At 58.2% G+C, this 18,176-nt stretch overlaps 1 protein-coding gene across 2 annotated transcripts in view; it reads left to right on the top strand.

Annotated features, from left to right (window-relative positions):
* Nucleotides 1–2,617: 2,617 nt before the first annotated feature.
* Tmprss6 (transmembrane serine protease 6) overlaps nucleotides 2,618–18,176 on the top strand; it is a 30,662-nt gene continuing 15,103 nt past the window's right edge. Inside the window, exons 1-7 of one of the 2 annotated variants that reach the window (XM_069999445.1) lie at nucleotides 2,618–2,639; nucleotides 7,100–7,296; nucleotides 11,122–11,255; nucleotides 11,626–11,693; nucleotides 12,161–12,345; nucleotides 12,586–12,627; nucleotides 15,152–15,356. In XM_069999445.1, coding sequence (XP_069855546.1) covers nucleotides 7,101–7,296; nucleotides 11,122–11,255; nucleotides 11,626–11,693; nucleotides 12,161–12,345; nucleotides 12,586–12,627; nucleotides 15,152–15,356 — 830 coding nt within the window. In that variant the 5' untranslated portion in view covers nucleotides 2,618–2,639; nucleotide 7,100. Of the gene's footprint in view, nucleotides 2,640–2,890; nucleotides 3,079–7,099; nucleotides 7,297–11,121; nucleotides 11,256–11,625; nucleotides 11,694–12,160; nucleotides 12,346–12,585; nucleotides 12,628–15,151; nucleotides 15,357–18,176 lie in introns of those variants that run through there. The other variant, XM_069999444.1, reaches the window with a different exon arrangement.

Genomic DNA, 18,176 nt, shown 5'->3' with positions numbered 1-18,176 from the left:
CTCAGGGTGTCTGTGCCCCAAACCACACGGGGCCCTGCTCCACCCCCAGCTTCTTGTAATGAAGGGGCCTGAGGAGTCCGGCCAGGGGGCCCAGGGGAGGGGACAACTGCTTGGTTTGGGGTGGGGAGAAGCGGCCCCCCACAGTCCTGGGCCCCCACCCCTCTGGGGCTGAACTTGTCTCTTGGGGCCCAGAGCAGCTTGGGTCCTGCAGTGGACAGACAGGGACGAAGGCTCGTCAGGAGCCATCGCAAGAGGAAAGGACACCCTGCCCTGCAGAGGAGGTGTGAGCAGGTCCCTCACACCGCTCACGCGCACCCTGCTCACACACCTCATAGTACACGGGTCACACTGCACACACAGCTCACACCACACACAAACCCACACTGTGCATGCCTCACACGGCACACAGCTCACACGGCACACAGCTCACACGGCACACAGCTCACACTGCACACACCTCACAACGCACACACTTCACACTGTACATACCTCACACTGCACACAGCTCACACTGCACACACCTCACACTGCACACACCTCACACTGCACACACCTCACACTGCACACACCTCACACTGCACACACTTCACACCACACATACCTCACACCGCACACACCTCACACTGCACACACCTCACACTGCACACACTTCACACTGTACATACCTCACACTGCACACAGCTCACACTGCACACACCTCACACCGCACACAGCTCACACTGCACACAGCTCACACTGCACACACCTCACACCGCACACACCTCACACTGCACACAGCACACACTGCACACACCTCATACTGCACACACCTCACACTGCACACACCTCATACTGCACACACCTCACACTGCACACACCTCACACCGCACACACCTCACACCGCACACACCTCACACTGCACACACTTCACACTGTACATACCTCACACTGTACATACCTCACACTGCACACACCTCACACTGCACACACCTCACACTGTACATACCTCACACTGCACACAGCTCACACTGCACACACTTCACACTGCACACACCTCACACTGCACACACTTCACACTGTACATACCTCACACTGCACACAGCTCACACTGCACACACCTCACACTGCACACAGCTCACACTGCACACACCTCATACCGCACACACCTCACACCGCACACACCTCACACACTGCACACACCTCATACCGCACACACCTCACACCGCACACACCTCACACTGCACACACCTCACACCGCACACACCTCACACCGCACACACCTCACACCGCACACACCTCACGCCGCACACACCTCACGCCGCACACACCTCACGCCGCACACACCTCACGCCGCACACACCTCACACCGCACACACCTCACACTGCACACACTTCACACCGCACATACCTCACACTGCACACACCTCACACTGCACACACCTCACACTGCACACAGCTCACACTGTACATACCTCACACTGCACACAGCTCTCGCTGCACACACCTCTCGCTGCACACACCTCTCGCTGCACACACCTCACACTGCACACACCTCACACTGTACACACCTCACACTGCACACACCTCTCGCTGTACACACCTCACACTGCACACAGCTCACACTGTACACACCTCACACTGTACACACCTCACACTGCACACAGCTCACACTGCACACACCTCACACTGTACATACCTCATGCTGCACACACCTCACACTGCACACACTACTCCCAGAATATTGTGTACCCCTCACTGTCGCATAGCAATAAACACACACACATTCTGTAAATGTCCCCAATGTACACACCTCAGAGACACAGACACTCATTCCCATAGCACAGAGCGTGCTCACAGACCACACTCACACTCCAGCCCACGTGCCTGCAGTCCCGGGGTCGGGGTGTGCTGCACTCTGGCTGCAGGACCACACTGGTGGGACATGAGCCCCTCCCCCCTTGGCCGCATGCTGGCAGGAAGCCCTGGTGCCCACCACGGCCGGGCACGCTCCGACTCATCCTCTCTCCAGCAGGGTCTACCAGCCCCACTTGTAACCAGACTCTTTTTTTGGGGGGGGGGTCGGTCATGGGGCCTGAACTCTGGGCCTGGGCGCTGTCCCTCAGCTCTTCAGCTCAAGGCTAGCGCTCTACCACTTGAGCTACAGCGCCACTTCTGGCTTTTACTGCTTATGTGGTGCTGAGGAATCGAACCCAGGGCCTCATGCATGCAAGGCAAGCGCTCTACCACTGAGCCACCTTCCCAGCTCCTGTAACTGGACTCTTTAGCAGCCCATTGAAAACACAGAAGCACAAGTGAAAGTCCTCTGAACCATACCTGCCTAACCCAAGAGAGCACAATGTTGCCATTTCCAAGTTGGATCCCTGTGAAACCGATTCTGGCAGCCATTCATTTTTTTTCCTGCCCAGGGGCTTGGAAACTGGGCAACCTATCTTTACCCCCAATCCAGCGCGGCCTCAGGTCAGGCATGCCCCAAGTGGCCAAGAGTCCCCATGCCCAGTGACCCCATCCAATGGTGGGACACTTTAGAATGATTTAGCAATTGAAAGATTCCCCAAACAGACACACCGTGGCCTGCCTCTCTCTCTCTGTCTGTCTGTCTGTCTGTCTGGCCACTGGCTCCTCTGCTCTCACCTGAGCAGGTCAGCGAATCAGCATACACCCCTGCTTTCACCGGTGTGGGCCTCTGCACCCCCAATCCTCCATTGCCCCCTCTCATGCTCTTGGGGACCAGGGGCTGTTACCAGGCAGGAATGTCACCAGGCAACAGCCCCAGGGGAGAGCTCAGGTCTCCCGCACCTGCCTGCCCATGGGGTGGAGAGGGGCGGGGCAGCCAGTGCCTGCCATCTGCCTCTTGCCTGTTTACCTGCACCCGGTCCCAGTGCCGTCCCAGACCCAGCAGGAGGCCCATGGAGCTTGGGGCCACAGGCCACACCGAACAAGGGCTGGACACCCAGCCATGGCCCTGAGCCATTGATCCAGCCCGGGCGGGCCAGGTGGGGGTGGGGAGACCTTGGCCTGGATAAACAGAGGCACCGGAGGCCTGCGTGCAGGCCAGGCACCCACCCACCACTTCCGCAGGTAAGCAGGGACCCCCCCCAGGAGAGGGGATGAGGACCTAAGAACCCTCAAAGAGCCAGCCCTGGCTCCCAGGAGCTGGGGCCCGCGCTGAGGCAAGGCCTGCAGGTGACCTGCGCGCAGAGCCGGCCGGGCCCACGGAGCCTGCGTTGGGGCTGCAGGCGCTGAGTGGGCTCAGCTATTTAGTTGTCTTGGGGCAGTGAGTGGGCTGCTTCCGGTGGCTTGGAGGGATGAGGGTTAGGAGCTAGAGGGCAGGGACAGAGAGAGGCTGGTTGCCGGGCTGGCCACCCTTCTGCCCTGCAGTGCTGGACAAGTTGTTCTTCCGCCGTATGACCAGCCTCCTCTGGGCTTTCTGGGCTGTGAGGCTGGCCTGGAGTCTCACACGGTACTAAGGTGTGCCCTACGCATGGGAGTCTCACTCGCAGGCTCAGCTGGCATGTGTCAATGTGTGTGTATGTGTGTGTGTGTGCGTGTGTGTGTGTGCGTGTGTGTGTGTGTGTGTACCCACGCATGTGGCGGGGGCATCAGCAATGAGTCTGAATGTCTTAAACAAGTGTGTGTGCACGGCTTAGATCTGTTCATACCTCTGTGGGCTTGTGATTTCTTTCTTTCTTTTTCTGTCAGTCATGGGGCTTGAACTCTGGGCCTTTGCAATGTCCCTGATCTCTTCAGCTTTACCACTTGAGCCACAGGCCACTTCTGGTTTTCTAGTAGTTAACTGGAAATAAGAGTCTCACAGACTTTCCTGCCGGGGCTGGCTTTGAGCCGTGATCCTCAGATCTCAGCCTCCTGAGTAGCTAGGATGACAGGTGTGAGCCACCAATGCCTAGCAGCTTGTGATTTCTGAGTGTAGCAGGGACCCTTCCCCACAGCCAGCACCCCATTCCTCCGCCCCACCCCATGACCAAGACCCAGTAATGGCAGCTCAGAGCAAGCTCCCTCAAGGCACCGGCCTGACAAGCTCCTCCTGGCCTCCCAGAGTGCCCGCTGGGCCCTGGCTAGAGGAATTCACCTCCTTGTACCTCAGTTTCCCCGCCACTGAAAAGAAGCAGCAAAGCAATCGGCCCTGGCTGCTGGAGGTGAACAGAAAGGGTTTTTGTTGTTGTTGCTGCTGGTTTTTTATCTTGCCACTGCCAGTTCCAAGGTTGGCACACAGCAGGACTTCCCACAACATGGTTGAATCTCCATCTAGGTGGCCTGTGCCAAGTGCTGTGCCAGCTTGGCGCAGCCTCAGCCCAGTGAAATTGACCTAGGGGCCATCCACTGTCAGAAGACTGGAGAGGGGAAGGGGTAGGTGTCAGGGGAGACCGTAGCCACTGCAATTGTCCCTCCTTCCAGGCGCTTGGGGTCTGGGGACAGAGAGGATGCCTACAGGGTGGGGGGGCAGGCCTTTTATCCCCAGGAACTGTAGGAGGGCTACCTGGAGGAGGCATGGCCTCAGCTGGGTAGGCGGGGTCAGAGGGGCTGCTCAGGCAAAGCAGGGGTGTGGAGGGGGGTCTTCAAGTTCAGTGTCTGCAGTGGAGGGGAGCTTAGGGAACTCCAGATGCAAGTGTCATGACTGACTACCAGCTCTGGACCTGTAATGTATGCTACCCTCTTCATTGCTGGTTCTGTGTGTGTGTGTGTGTGTGTGTGTGTGTGTGTGTGTGTGTGTGTGTGTGTGTGTGTGTATGTGTGTGATGTCTGTGAGCGTGCATACATGTGCATGTACACCATTCCTGGGGCTTGAACCAGGGCTTAGGCACCATCTTTTAGCTTTATTGTTCAAGACGGGTGCTCTATCACTTAAGTCACAGCTTCATTTCTGGATTGTTGGTGGTTCCTTGGAAATAAGAGTCTTTTGGATTTTCCTGCCCAGGCTGGTTTTGAACCCTGATCCTCAGATCTCAGTCTTTTGAGTAATGCAGATTACAGGCGTGAGTCGCCAGTGCCCGGCTCACTGTTGGACTTAGCAGAAAGAGAAGATCAAGGTCACTGAGCGGAGATGAAGGTGGGGAGCAAGGGGGCTGGAGAAGTGGTCAGCTGTAGTCCCCCCAGGGCCCTCAGGCACGGCAGGACAGAACTGGGGTCTCAGCATTCATCCATCCCAGACATCATGCCAGCTCCGCACCTGGCTCTGCCCTGGGGATGGAGCAGAGGCTGCTCTTGAGCAACAACAGCCAGGCGAAGACCCAGGGCCCATAGTGTGTTGCGTGAGTTTATAGAGGAGTGTGGTGAGGGAAGGCCATTTAGGAAATGAGACACTTGAGTAAAGACTCAAAGGACAGTAAAGCTGCAGGTCCTGAGGCAAACTGAAGGAAAACATGCCAGACAGAGGGGATGGCCAGTGCAAAGGACCTGAGGTGGATCGGGCGGTTGGGTGGGGAGCAGAGGTTTGACTCGGCGAAGGGGACGGGAAGACACGTGGGGCTGTGCTCAGGAGGACGGGAGCAGGTGAGCCGTGCAGGCCTTGTGAGCCGGCACCAGGTGAGGTGGGAATTCACCGGCAATGTGTCTGGACGGCCCACCGGGGTTGGAGGCAGAGGCTGTGCCTGCGTGATGGTGGGAGTCATGGGGCCCTGGGGCGTTGGGGAGGTAGGAGATGGACTCCGTTGGTGGCCCAAGGCCTGCTTCCTGACGGCGGCAGGCAGTGAGCTACAGGAGAGGCCCCTGTTCCTGGGACCGCAGTCCTGGCTGACCCTGCCATCCACCTGCCGTCCATCCTTCATGCTGCGGCAGGCCCTTCACTGAGTGAGACATAGGCCCTGTGTTGGTTGTTTATTTTGAGACAGGGTCTTTCTACATAGCCCAAGCTGGCCCTAAGCTTGCGATCTTCCTACCTCTGACTCCCAAGTGCTGGGATTACAGAGGTGCACTACTGCATCTGCCAGGTGGCCTAGTCACGTGTGTGTGTGTGTGTGTGTGTGTGTGTGTGTGTGTGCTATACTAAGGCTTGAACTCAGGGCCTGGATGATGTCCCTTAGCTTTCTTTCAAGACTAATGCTCAACCACTTGAGTCACAGCTCTACTTCTGGCTTTTTGCTGCTTAATTGGAAATAGTCTCACAGACTTTCTTGCCCAGGCTGCCTTCAAACCATGCTCCTCAGATCTCAGCTTCCTGGATAGCTCGGGTTACAGGCCTGAGTCCCCAGCACCCGATACAGCCAGATCTTTATCAAATAGAGGCAAGGCCAAGGCTAGACATGAGGTTGATGGATCAAGGGCCACCAGGGAGGAAGCTTAAGTAGCTGGGCCCTGGGTCCTGGGATCCTGGCAGCAAGTGGCCTAGGAAGGGTCCCCACACTTCTGAAGGCTTGTCCCAAAGCAGTCTCAGGGGTCAAAGCGGCATTGTGCACACTGGATGTATGGTAATGATGGGGTGGACAGCAGCCTGTCTCAGCTTCTAACCCCCAACCCTCACCTGTTGCTGTGTGATACTGAACAAGAGACTTAGCTTCTCTGGGCTTCAGCTTCTTCATCTGTCAGATGTCAGGACCACACTGGGAAGATGAGGCCAGGAAATCCCTGGACCAAGCTGTTGCTAGGATACGCTTGGCCCAGTTTCCTCAGCAGAGGCAGAGCACCCAGAGGTACTCGGAAGCTTACATGGGAGAAGGCATCTGAGGTGCCCGGGCTGAGGAACAGGATCGCATGGGGACAGTAGCCTAGCTTCCCTGGGTGACTCATGGATTAATGAGGTCATTAAAGCGGACATTGGCTTTTGTTCCCTTCCTCGGGCTCAAGAGACTAAGAGAGTGGGGAGACAGAGGCTGGCCCAGCACAGGGCAGGCTCAGGGCTCCAGGGAAAGGTGCTATGAGGAGCCCACTGGCCACACTGTGCACGGAGGGGAAACTGAGGCAGGCTTATGGAATCTTCTACCCATGTGCTCCACTTCTGTCTGTGGCTATCGGGTCAGAGGCGCTACAGGGAGGGAAAGGTGGGGGCGATGTGAGGGTGGGATTGGGCCCACCTGGGCCAAAGCTCAGCAAAGGCCCCCCCAAAAAAAGTGCCAGGCTGGCTCCTAGCTTTGCTGTTTCCTACCAGGATGCCCTGGGCTGAGGCCCGCCAGGCAGCAGGCGGACAGGGCGATGGAGGTGATGGAGAGGAAGCAGAGCCGGAGGGGATGTTCAGGGGCACCAAGGACACCAAGAAGAAGGCCCGGGACTACCTCCGCCTGGCGCCGCTGTGGCTGGCCCTGGCGGCACTGGCATCGGCGGGGGTGATACTCTGGTACTTCCTAGGTAACTATGTGGGTTCACCTGGTCACCCAGGGAGGGGTGGCTGTGGGGTGCACAGCAGGGCAGGTTCGAAGTCCCGAAATGTCTAGCCACTCCCTGACTGATCTTGGGCAAGGCCCTTCCACTCACTCCTGAGCTGCCTGTGTACCCATGCGGTGGGTGTGCTGGGCTGTGTCCGAGGGGCTCCAGATCTGCTTCCTGCTTCCACCAGCTGGAGATGGAGGGCTCTCACACCCAGGGAGGGTAAACACGGCTGGCCCTTGCCAGCCAGCTCCTCCAGGTGGCCCCTGAGGCTGCGAGCCAGCCCAGCTGGCTCAGATGCAGGAGGCCCAGGGGCACTGCTGGTGCCTGATACCAATTAGAGCCTCTGCTCACTTGAGCCCAGCCTGCGTGCTCCTCTGGGGAGGGCAGCACAGCGCTGTGACCTCTGGTCTCCAGGGCTGTTTGAATGGGGGAAAAAGGGGATTACTGGAACAGCAGCAGGCCTTGTGTGGGGAGGGGGGGCTCTCTAACTCGGGCCCTTTTTCCTGGTGTCGTGGCCCTCACTCGGTCGCCTGGAGTCTCAGGAGCAGTCTTGGTGCTCTTTCCTTCCTCTCGCCATGCTCTGGATGGAGCAGCTGGTGTCTTTCTCAGAATGATGGCGTCTGTCCTGACTGAGGTAGCGCACACGCTGGGGAAAGGCTCCCTGAATACCGTGGCTGTAGCTTCAGCCAGTCATTCTCAGTGGCCCGGCTGTTCACCCGTTGTCACTCCTCTATTTGCTCGTTCACCCATTCATTCGTTCATTCAGTCATTCATTTGCTCATTCCCTCACTTGTTCATGGGTCATTCATGTGCTCATTCACTTGTTCATCCATTCAGCCATTGATTTGTTCATTCACTCGTTCATTCATCCATTCATCTGCTCATTCACTCACTCGTTCATCCATTGGTTTGCTCATTCGCTCACTTGTTCAGTCATTCATTCACTTGCTCACTCACTCGCTCGTTCATCCATCCGGCCATTCCTCATTCACTCACTCACTCATCCACCCGGTCATTGTTCTTGACCCCTGCCCCCTGGCGATTCGGCAGCTCGTGAAGGCGTGGTGCTAAGGGCAGGCCCCGGGATGCAGGGGGCTGAGGGGCTGGGAAAGCCAGGAGGGCCGGCTCGGCCTCGGGGGGAATCCCAGCCCCGCCGAGGGGCGCTGGGGCCGGCGCGGGCCCGCCGTGCGCCCTCCCCACGGGCGGGGAGCCTGCGCCCCGAACCGCGCGGGCGCCCCCAACCCAGGAGCGCCGGGCTGCGGGGCCAGGCTCCCGCCGGCCACCTGCCCCGGCTGGGCCGGGGCCCGAGCCGCCCCCCACCAAGGGATCGGGAGGGGAAGACTCCGCCCGCCGGCTCAGCGCGCGTGGGGCCCCGGGCGCGCCACGGGGGGGAGGGGAGCTGGGCCCCGGCGAGGCGTGGAAGGCTGCCGGGGTGCCCAGGGCCTCCCGACCTCAGCAGCCCGCGACCTCAAAGCCCGCGGTCGCAGCCAGCTCTCGGGAAGGTCCCTCCCTCCGGCCCAGCTTTCCCGGCAGGCCCAGCCGCCTGAGCAGCGTGGGCTCCGCCCCCTCCCACGAGTGCCCCGCCTCTCTCTGCGCAAGCTCCGCCCCCCGCGTGCCCCGCCTCTCTCTGCGCAAGCCCCGTCCCCGCTGCACCCTCTCCCACGCGTGCCCCGCCTCTCTCTGCGCGTGCTCCGCCCCCGCTCGGGCCCCGCCCCTTCCTTGCTCGGGTTCAGCCTTCTCCCCCGCGCGAGTTCCACCACCTCTCGGGCTCCGCCTTTCCCCCTCCCCCGCTCAGGCTCCGCCCTGCCCCTCCGCGCAGACTCCGGCTCCCTCTGCGCTTGCTCCGCCCCCTCTCGGGGTCCGCCCTCTCCCACGCGTGCTCCGCCTCTCTGCGCTTGCTCCGCCTCCGCTCGGGCTCCGCCCACTCACCGCTCGGGCTCCGCCCCCTTTCCCATGCGTGCTTCGCCTTCTCCTGCTTTGCTCCGCCCCTCCCAGCGGGAGCTCCTTGCTCGAGCCCCACCTCCTGGACGTCACCACGCCCTTTGCGTACGTTCTGCGCCCCGGAAGCGCGCTGCCCCCTGGAGTGCGGTCCTCCCGCCAGGCTCTCCCGCCCCGGGGCTTCCGGGGCTTCCCTGGGTTCCGTCAGCTCTGACCCGCGGGTCCTGCGAGGTCCTCCAGGAGAGCCTCCTGCAGGGCTGCTCCGCCCCAGGTGCAGCGCCTTCCGGGAGGGGCTCTGGGGCGCCTCCGTCCTCACCGTCCAGGCCGCTGCATCCCCCCCAGCTGCAGGCGGGGTCCCCAGCCCTCCTCTCCCTCCAGCCCTTTCATCAAGACCTCGGCTTCCTCCGTCCCCTCCTTCTCAGTGGATCTTTCTCCACAGGACAGCTGAGGGATTGCTTTATAAAACCAGCTGCCTTACTCCTGCCTTTCCACCACCCCCAGGATCCCTCCAACTCAGTCAAACCAGAGCCCTCCACCCGCATTGCTTCCCCCCAAGCTGGCCTCCTGCTCCCCCCTCTTCGCTCACTGTGCTGCTCTGAAGCCCCACCGAGCAAATCTGTGCCTCCTGGCCTTTGCACTTGCCAGTCCCTCTGCCTGGGATACTTTACCCATCTGCATGACTTACCCATCCACCTTCTCTTCGCCTCCATATTGAACCCCAACTTCTCTGATTTCACAGCTTTGGGCTTATTGTTTCTTATTGCTACACTGATGTACTTCTAAGTTCATTAAACTATGGTAGAGCGCTTGCCTTGAGCTGAAGAGCTCAGGGACAGCACCTGGACCCAGAGTTCAAGCCCCACAACCAACAAAAAAGAAACCAAAAACCAGTCTGTACACACAGCAGGTTTGAACAACAACAAAAAAACCCCACAACATTTCTTCAGTAAGGGAATTATAAATGAGGGCTATAGGTCCACGTGTGTGTGTGTGTGTGTGTGTGTGTGTGTGTGTGTATGGTGTGCAGTGTGTGTGCCAGTATTGGGGCTTGAACTCAGGACCTTGTGTTCTCACTCTCACCTTTCACTCAAGGCTGGCACTCTACCACGTCAGCCACACCTCCACTTCCAGCTTTTTGCTGGTTAACTGGAGGTTAACCATGTCTGCCTGAGTTGTCTTCAAACTGGGAAACTCTTATCTCAGCCTCTCAGTTTCCTAGTTAGTTGGATTATAGACATGAGCCACCAGCACCAGGCTGAATCTATTCTTTCTATTAGCCAGTCTTTGTAAGTTGGAAACGTAGTGACATCATGTTTGAGTTTACTTAGTTTCCTTTGTCCTGGGGTTGAAACTCCAGCACTGGGGGCAGTGGCCTCATGTGAATCCCCACCACCACCAATTAAGCTTTTATAGTCCTGATCATCATCATGATCCCTCAGCCTCAGGACCTCTGCACATTTCCTCTTCCCAATTCACATCTTCCCCGTTCACCCAGCTCATGTTCTATGTTCATGTTCCATGCACCCCGACAACTTTGTGAGTGGGGACAGCACAGAGGAGCCAACCCACAACCCCGTGACCTTCTGGGCCCATGTGGCAGTCCTGAGCTCAACACCACCTGTTCTCTGGATCTGTCACTGGTTGTCAGTGTCTCATGGGAGCCTTAGAGACACCATCCAGTGTGGATCTCTCTCCTGCCAGCAGAAATGGGATCTGTCATCAGATCAAGGGGAGATGCCCCTGTGGTTGGTGACGATGACAAAGATGGCGCCTGGGAGGCTGGGTGGAGTTGTGTGGGAGGCAGGAATCTGTCCCCTCTGTCCGTGGCCTGGGTGGTGACTCAGTGGGTGGTTCCTTCCTGGGCAGGGTACAAGGCGGAGGTGACGGTCAGCCAGGTGTACGCCGGCAGCATCCGGGTCCTCAATCGCCACTTCTCCCAGGACCTGGCCCGCAGGGAGTCCAGCGCCTTCCGCAGTGAAACTGCCAAAGCCCAGAAGATGGTAAGCAATGGGGAGGGGGGACTGGAGAGAGGGGCAGCAGGGGTCTGGTAGGGGCGCTCGCAGGGTCACAGCTCCGTTCAGGCACTGGGAGACTGGACAGCGAGGCAGGGCGGGTCTGGGTAGCACGCTGGCATTGGAACCCCGTCATGAGGCTGTGGGCACCATTAGGGTTTTAAGAACAGCTGGTTGTGCCTGGGTCCCTGGAAGGAGAGGAGGGGGCTGGGTGAAGGTGGAGGCTGCGATGGTGCACATGGGGAGGGGGAGGGAGAGCCTGGCCTGGAACGGGGAAGGGGACCAGGCGTGAGGTTTGTAGGATGGGGGGGGAATCTGAGGGGGCGAGGTCACTAGCAGGGTGCAATCCTCCTTGCAGCTAAAGGAACTCATCTTCAGCACCCGCCTGGGTGCTTTCTACAACTCCAGCTCTGTCTACTCCTTCGGGTGAGCTGTCCCCGCCTAGCAAACCCCCCCCCAACTTCAGTCCCCAGGGCGTCGGTCAGAAGAGGCCTCAGGGCACTGCTGCAAATGGAGAAACTGAGGGACTGAGTGGGAGCTTGCTTCCTGCCTACGGCCCCCTTTCTCGGAGCTCAGTTTCCCCGTGTGAAGCATAGGCATGGGGTGGGTGGGCATGGGGTGGGGTTGGTGGACAGACCGGCGTGCTGTGGTGGTGGTGGGCGCAGATGGGCCTGGCAAGCCGTAGCTGAGGCCAGGGTGGGAGGGGCTGATGGACAGCCTGTGCCTCAGTTTCCTCTCCTGTAGTGAGGGTGGGGAGAGTCAAATATGGGGCTTGGAAACACTCATGAGGCCCGGGCCATGGTGGGTTCCTCTCCCTGCCCCTGCCCTGCAGAGCGGGGCAGGAGAAGCCGAAGTCTCCTCCAGCCTCTGTCCCTCCCATCTGCCTGTCCTAGGGAGGGGCCCTTCACCTGCTTCTTCTGGTTCATTCTCCAAATGCCGGAGCACCGCCGGTCCATGCTGAGCCCCGAGGTGGTGCGCACGCTGCTGGTGGAGGAGCTGCTATCTGTGGCCAACAGCTCGGCCCCTGTTTCCTACAGGGAGGAGTACGAGCTGGACCCCGAGGGCCTGGTGATCCTCGGTCAGTACCGGGAGGGGGACGCATGTGTGGACCTGCGAGACAGGGGAGGCTGTGTGTGGGAGATGTTTGGGACACCCCAGCAGGAGAGCCAGGCCAGAGAGCCCGGTGGAGGCATTCATACTCAGTCTCAGACCAGCCTGGCTCTGATCCCCTGATCTGCCACACACCCCTGTTTTTATTTTTCACTGCATTTTACTTTATGTTCCGTTCTTATTTGTTTGTCCCTTTCCTTTTTAACAGAAACCAGCGTGAAAGACATAGTTGAGCTGAATTCCACGCTGGGTACGCGACTTTTATTTATTTATTGAGTTTCTCCCTTTCCTACTTTCCTTTGTGTTGAAGTTTTCCTTGGGCTCTTTTTTTTGGGGGGGGTGTGGGGACATGTGGCTTCTATTGTGGATACTGGGAGCCCTGGACCAGGCCAGGCCAGGTGAGCTGGACAAAGGACTCAGAGCAAGGCTGGCGGTGCTGGCGTGAACAAGTGTGTGTCTTGTATGTGGACGTGTGTGCTGCCTGTTAGGTCGAGCGGCTGAGTTACCCCGGTGCACAAGCTAGGGTGCTGCCCATGAAGTGGTCTGTAGACTCCTGGAGTTGTGCAGTGCACTGCTGGGCAACACTACCGTGTTGTCCTGAACACAAGCCCTTGAATGTTCCCATTCTTTTTATACCAGAGTGGAGGCAGGAGGTAGCATTCCAACCCCTGTTAGGGAGAGGCAGGGGGAAAGCTTAGCGAGACCTTTCCTGCTCTTCCCTTCTCCGGACCTGCTAATCACGTGCACACTTTTTGCTATGGTTGGTGGAAGGGCATGCCAGCGACCAAGGCACAACTTCCAAAAAAAAAAAAAATCAAATCAGGGACTGGAGTCAGGTAGTTACCTGTGGCTCACACCTCTATATAATCCTTATAATCCTAGAAAAAAAAGTTAGAAAAGTCCCTCCCAGCCCCAACGCTTCTCAACCTATAGCTGGGTGCAGTGGCCATGAGCTTGTCAACCCAAGTGATACGAGAAGCTGCGATCAGGAGGTTCACAGGTCCCGGCCAACCCAGGCAGAGACCTTCACAAGACTCTTTCCCCCTGGGAGTGAAGCTGGACCTGGTGGCCCATGGCAGCGGGCCTAAGAAGGCACATGGTGATTCTAGCAGGTGCCCGGGCAAGCAGTGAGGCCCTAGCTCTAAAATAACCCTCAGAAAATGCTAGAGGCACGGTTCAGCACTATCCCGCCAGCCTAGCAGACTCAAAAGATCCTGAGTTCAAGCACAACTACAGCCAAAACTTAAAAAATGCAGACTGGGCACTGTCCTGTTGTAGTGCAGGGAGCTCCCCTGGGGCTCTGAGGTCTTCGCTTCAGCCTGCAGCCTCGGGATGTGCTGATGGGCTGGGGTGGGGGGGGGAATCCCAGCCCATCAAGGTGGCTGAGCACCTTGAGAAATACTGGCCAGGGTGCAGACAAGGAAGCAGGGACTCCAGAGCCTAGCCCTGCCCTGGGCCATTCCTGTGAGTTCCAAGGAGACCTCTGCTTCCTCCTGGGCCGGGCTATGGGAGTCTGAGGCCCCGTCACAAAGTTCTAGGCCAGGAGCCCAACTCCACGCATTCTGCATGGCGGTCCAGCCATTCCCTGTCACCACCTGGAGAGGCAGAGTGAGTGCTTCAGCTCATCTTTAGGTGCAGAGGCAGCCTTCGGTTCAAACAGAGGAGGAACAGGGGCAGGGCAGAGGGTGCACTGGAGGGGGCTGTCCAGTTCCCAGAAGATGCTTTGTCTGCATTCCAGGTTGCCGGCCTCATTGGGGGAGGGGGGAGGGAAGAGGAGGCTCTGTCCTGCCAGGCTCTGCTCATCTTTCCCTGGGTACAGTTTTTGATCCTTTTGTCATTAAGATGCTGTCACTCAGTCCTGTCCTTCCTGGAATCCGAGGGGGTTGCAGGACAGAAAGAGGAAGAGACAAGAGACTCTTCCGGGATGTCAAGCTTTGCTGCTACCTTCTGTTAGCTAGTAGGCCCACGTTAGAACTGGGTGCGTCTCAGCAAGTGCAGATTCGACGTCTTGTACAGTCTCAGTCTAGTCTGCCTGCTTTGAAATGGCTCCTTTGGAAGTCCCAGGCAGCAGTTAGCGTGGTCAGCCTGGGATCACCCCAGGACAGCCCTGCTGGGCTCTGGTGGGAATTGAAATTGAGGTAGAGACTGGAAGGAAGCTAGGACCAGCGGCAGCTCTGCGGGCCCAGCTTCCCATCCGCCTGCTTACGTTCGTGCGTGGGTGCGAGTGTGGCTTGGCCTGCACCGTGTTGCCTCTGGTTTGTGGGTGTCCCCATGTCTCTGGACATCCTTCTGTGCCTGTCTTAGTGCCCACTGGAGCCCCTGGGCACTGTGGCTCAGGGCCAGGTGACGACTGGGACCCTCTGGCATGGCTTTCTGAGCTCTTCTTCCAGGCCAGGCTCACCTTGCAATGCATGCTGGGTACTCAGGGCCCTTGAAGTTCTGGATGTGGCCTCTGCCCACACTGAGACCCTCAGGCCGTGCTCTGAGCCATTGCCTCCAGAGTCCTCCTTGCCTGCCTTGGCTCTTACCTGCTATTGTCCTCCAACCAGCGCCCAGCCCTCCCTCTCTCTGGGCTCATGTGGCATGCGGAGTTGAGTGAGCTTGCTTAGTGAATGAATGATTGATTGTGGAGGAGTGCGTGGATGAGGGAATGGATGGAGAGGCGGAATGGAGACAGAAAGGTGGGCGTGGCACGCTGGTGACATCCTTCTCCTGGCATCCTGGCCTAACAGTGTCTGCCTCTTCCCTCTGGGGTCTGTCCCTCCCCGCTCCAGGCTGTTACCGCTACACCTACGTGGGCCGGGGCCAGGCCCTCCGGCTGAAGGGGCCCGACCAGCTGGCCTCCAGCTGCCTGTGGCACCTGCAGGGCCCCGAGGACCTCATGCTCAAGCTTCGACTCGAGTGGATGCTGGCTGAGTGCCGAGACCGCCTGGCCATGTACGACGTGGCCGGGCCCCTCGAGAAGCGGCTCATCACCTCGTGAGTCCTGAGGCAGACAATGGAGGGACCTGGGGGGTCAGAGGTCACACTCAGGGTGTTGAGGCCGGGGTAGTGACCTCAGAGCTGGGGATCTAGCCTAGAGGGGAGGAAAAGGGGAGCCTGGAAAGGGTGATGTGCCACAGGCACCCCATTCCCCTCCCTAAGCCTCGGTTGTTCTAAGGCTGAGGCTGTGGGGCCCTCCGGCCTGTTGGAGTTCTCCAGAGTCTAGCAGCAGTCTGGACCTCCAGTTCCCTCTGTGGCTTCCTAGGAGGCACAGGGCTTTGCCTCCCCCCCCCTTCCCCCACACCCCACCCCAGCCTTGGTGTCTCAACTGGGACATGGGTGTACCTGCCAGGGTCAGTGCCACCATCCTCAGGTACAGCCAATGCCCGCCATTACCACCATCATTCTAGATGGTCTAGTTGGGGCCCAGCAATACCAGGAGCAGTGTGGAGCTCAGCAGTTGGTAAGTGGAGCCATTGAAAGGTCATGAGCAGAGGAGTCAGGCCCTGGGACATGGAGTATGGGGTGAGGACAGAAGGGCAGGGGGTAGAGGGTGGGGCAAAGGGATGGGCTAGAAGTGGCCTTGGACCCAGGGTCTGGCCCCCTTCTCCTCTAGGGTCTTGCAGAAGATGGGCTAGGCTGCAATGGTGGTTGTATACTTTGTGCCAGGCACCAGGATCTGCTGATTCTATATGTGCAGATTAAAGCTCTCCTTAATGTGAGCCGGGAACCATGCTCCCCAAGCCTTTGAGAATCCAGCTCTGAGGCCCCAGGGCCCCGCTCCTTGCTACCTGTGACCCTGATCTGGCTGGTGTGTGAGAAGCTCAGAGGCTCTGGGCGCCATCTGATTTCCAGGCTTCTCCTGGGGCTTTCCAGTGCGCTCCCTCAGCCTGCTTCCAGACTCCCCTGTTCATGGGGACACCAGCATCACTCCCTTGTATAATGTGTGCGTGGGGGGTGACTGGGGTCCTCAAACTCGCACCCCAGGGCTGTGTTGGGGCCAAGGAGACTTTAATGGGCAGAGGGGCCCCACCCAGTCTGAACCCCGTTCCTCATTTCTGAGCTCTATACTTCCTTTACAAGAGTTGGTGAAAGTTACTGCAGAGAGTCCCCAGTAGTAAGAGCTGAGGCCCCCCACAAAGCTGAGGGGCCTCCTGGATCTCCTGGTGCCAGTTTCAACCAACAGATAACCTGGGTCATGGAAGAAGAAATCTCCATACAGTGGTAGCTCATATTTAATATTTTAATATTAAATAATTAATATTCCAATACTCCCATAGGGTGAGGAACGGGTATAACTGGCAGATATGGTTAAACCAAAGAAGTCTTCCAGGCCCTCTGCTTTTATAGTGTCAGATTGTTCTAGAAGGGAATGGAGCAGAAAGGCATATTCAAGCCAGGCAACGGTGGCTCAAGCCTATAATCCTAGCTACTCAGGAGGCTGAGGATCATGGCTCCAAACCAGCCTGGGAAGGAAAGTCTATGAGACTCTTATTGTCAATTAATCACAAAAAAGGCTGGAAGTGATGCTGTGGCTCAAGTGGTAGAGCGCTAGCCTTGAGTAAAAGAAGCTCAGGGACAGCACCCAAGCCCTGTGTTCAGGCCCCAGGACTGGCAAAAATAAAAACAAGCAAACCAACAAAGGGGCAGATTCCAAGAGGTAGATAGCAGGGTACCAGGAAGCAGAAAGATTGGTAGTTTGGGTAAAGGAATCCGGGAAGCAGTGAAATGGGCTACACATGCAGGTACTGACAAGATTACTGCAGAAGGTCAGACACTCAACAACCACACAGCCCGGTTTTCCACTGGGCATCATTCATTCTCCAAGCACACTGGTCAGATCTGCAGCCAGTCTCAGGCCCAACAGAGCCCTAGGGTTTCCCCTTCCTGGAGGCTGAGGTTGGGAGGTGGGCTGAGCTGGTGGGGGCACCATAGGGGGAGGAGCAGGTCACTGCTGAAGGCTGAATGGGGAGAGGGCTGTGACAGGGTCTGTGGCTACCACTGCAAGATGGAAAAGGTAGCGGTGAGGGCAGGTTCCCCGGTGGGGGGTTGATCCTCTGCCAGGCTCCTGGGGTGCAGAGTTGAGGCTCGTGGAGGGGCTCAGGTACTCGCCCATGGATGCCTCTATTTCTCCCATGGATGCCTTTGGCCAGACCCTATGGTCAACATACAGTAGGCTTGCAGGAGACAGCTGTGAAGCCAGGGTGGCCAGTTTCCTGCATCTTGGTCTGTTTAGGTAAAGGGATGGGGGAATTAGGGCACCCCTGACATGTGGGGAGCACCCACATGTGTGGGAGGGGTCCAGCACCTGCCTCTCCTTGCCAGTGATAGGTGGGGCCTAAGGTTGTCCATCTGGAAAGCAAGCAGTTGACCTCAGCAAGCCGGGGAGACAGTTGATCACGGCTGACATGGGACTTCAGTTACTTGGGGATGCCAACATGCTAGCCTTGCTTGCTTCTTCTGAGTCTCCCAGGAACCAAGTTCAGAGTAGATGCTGGGGGGTCCTGGGATCCCTAGGCACCATACACACATGTTCTCCCTGACCTAGCCCCAAAGGTCAGGGGTTAAGATGGGTAGCCCAAGAGGACGGCAGCCCGGTCTCCTTGCCAGGAGACTGATTAGCCTGGGGGACCCGCAGGACAAGGTCACTGCCTGGATTGTAAGCACCAAGCCTGGAGTCTGCTCCTCTCTTTCTGGGGAGCTGGTTGACCTTCAGAGGGCCTCCAGCTGGTCCCCAGGACTCAGAGAAGGTGGACCAGGGGTACAGGCCCTATGTACGCTCTTCAACCCTCCTTGGGGCTCTGTGGGGCTCTCCCT

Source organism: Dipodomys merriami, unplaced genomic scaffold (genome assembly GCF_024711535.1).
Source record: "Dipodomys merriami isolate MVZ:Mamm:240054 unplaced genomic scaffold, mDipMer1.0.p SCAF_55, whole genome shotgun sequence".
Taxonomy (NCBI): Eukaryota; Metazoa; Chordata; class Mammalia; order Rodentia; family Heteromyidae; genus Dipodomys; species Dipodomys merriami.
Note: the sequence above shows the minus strand (reverse complement) of the source record. Positions and strands in the feature narration are given on the sequence as shown.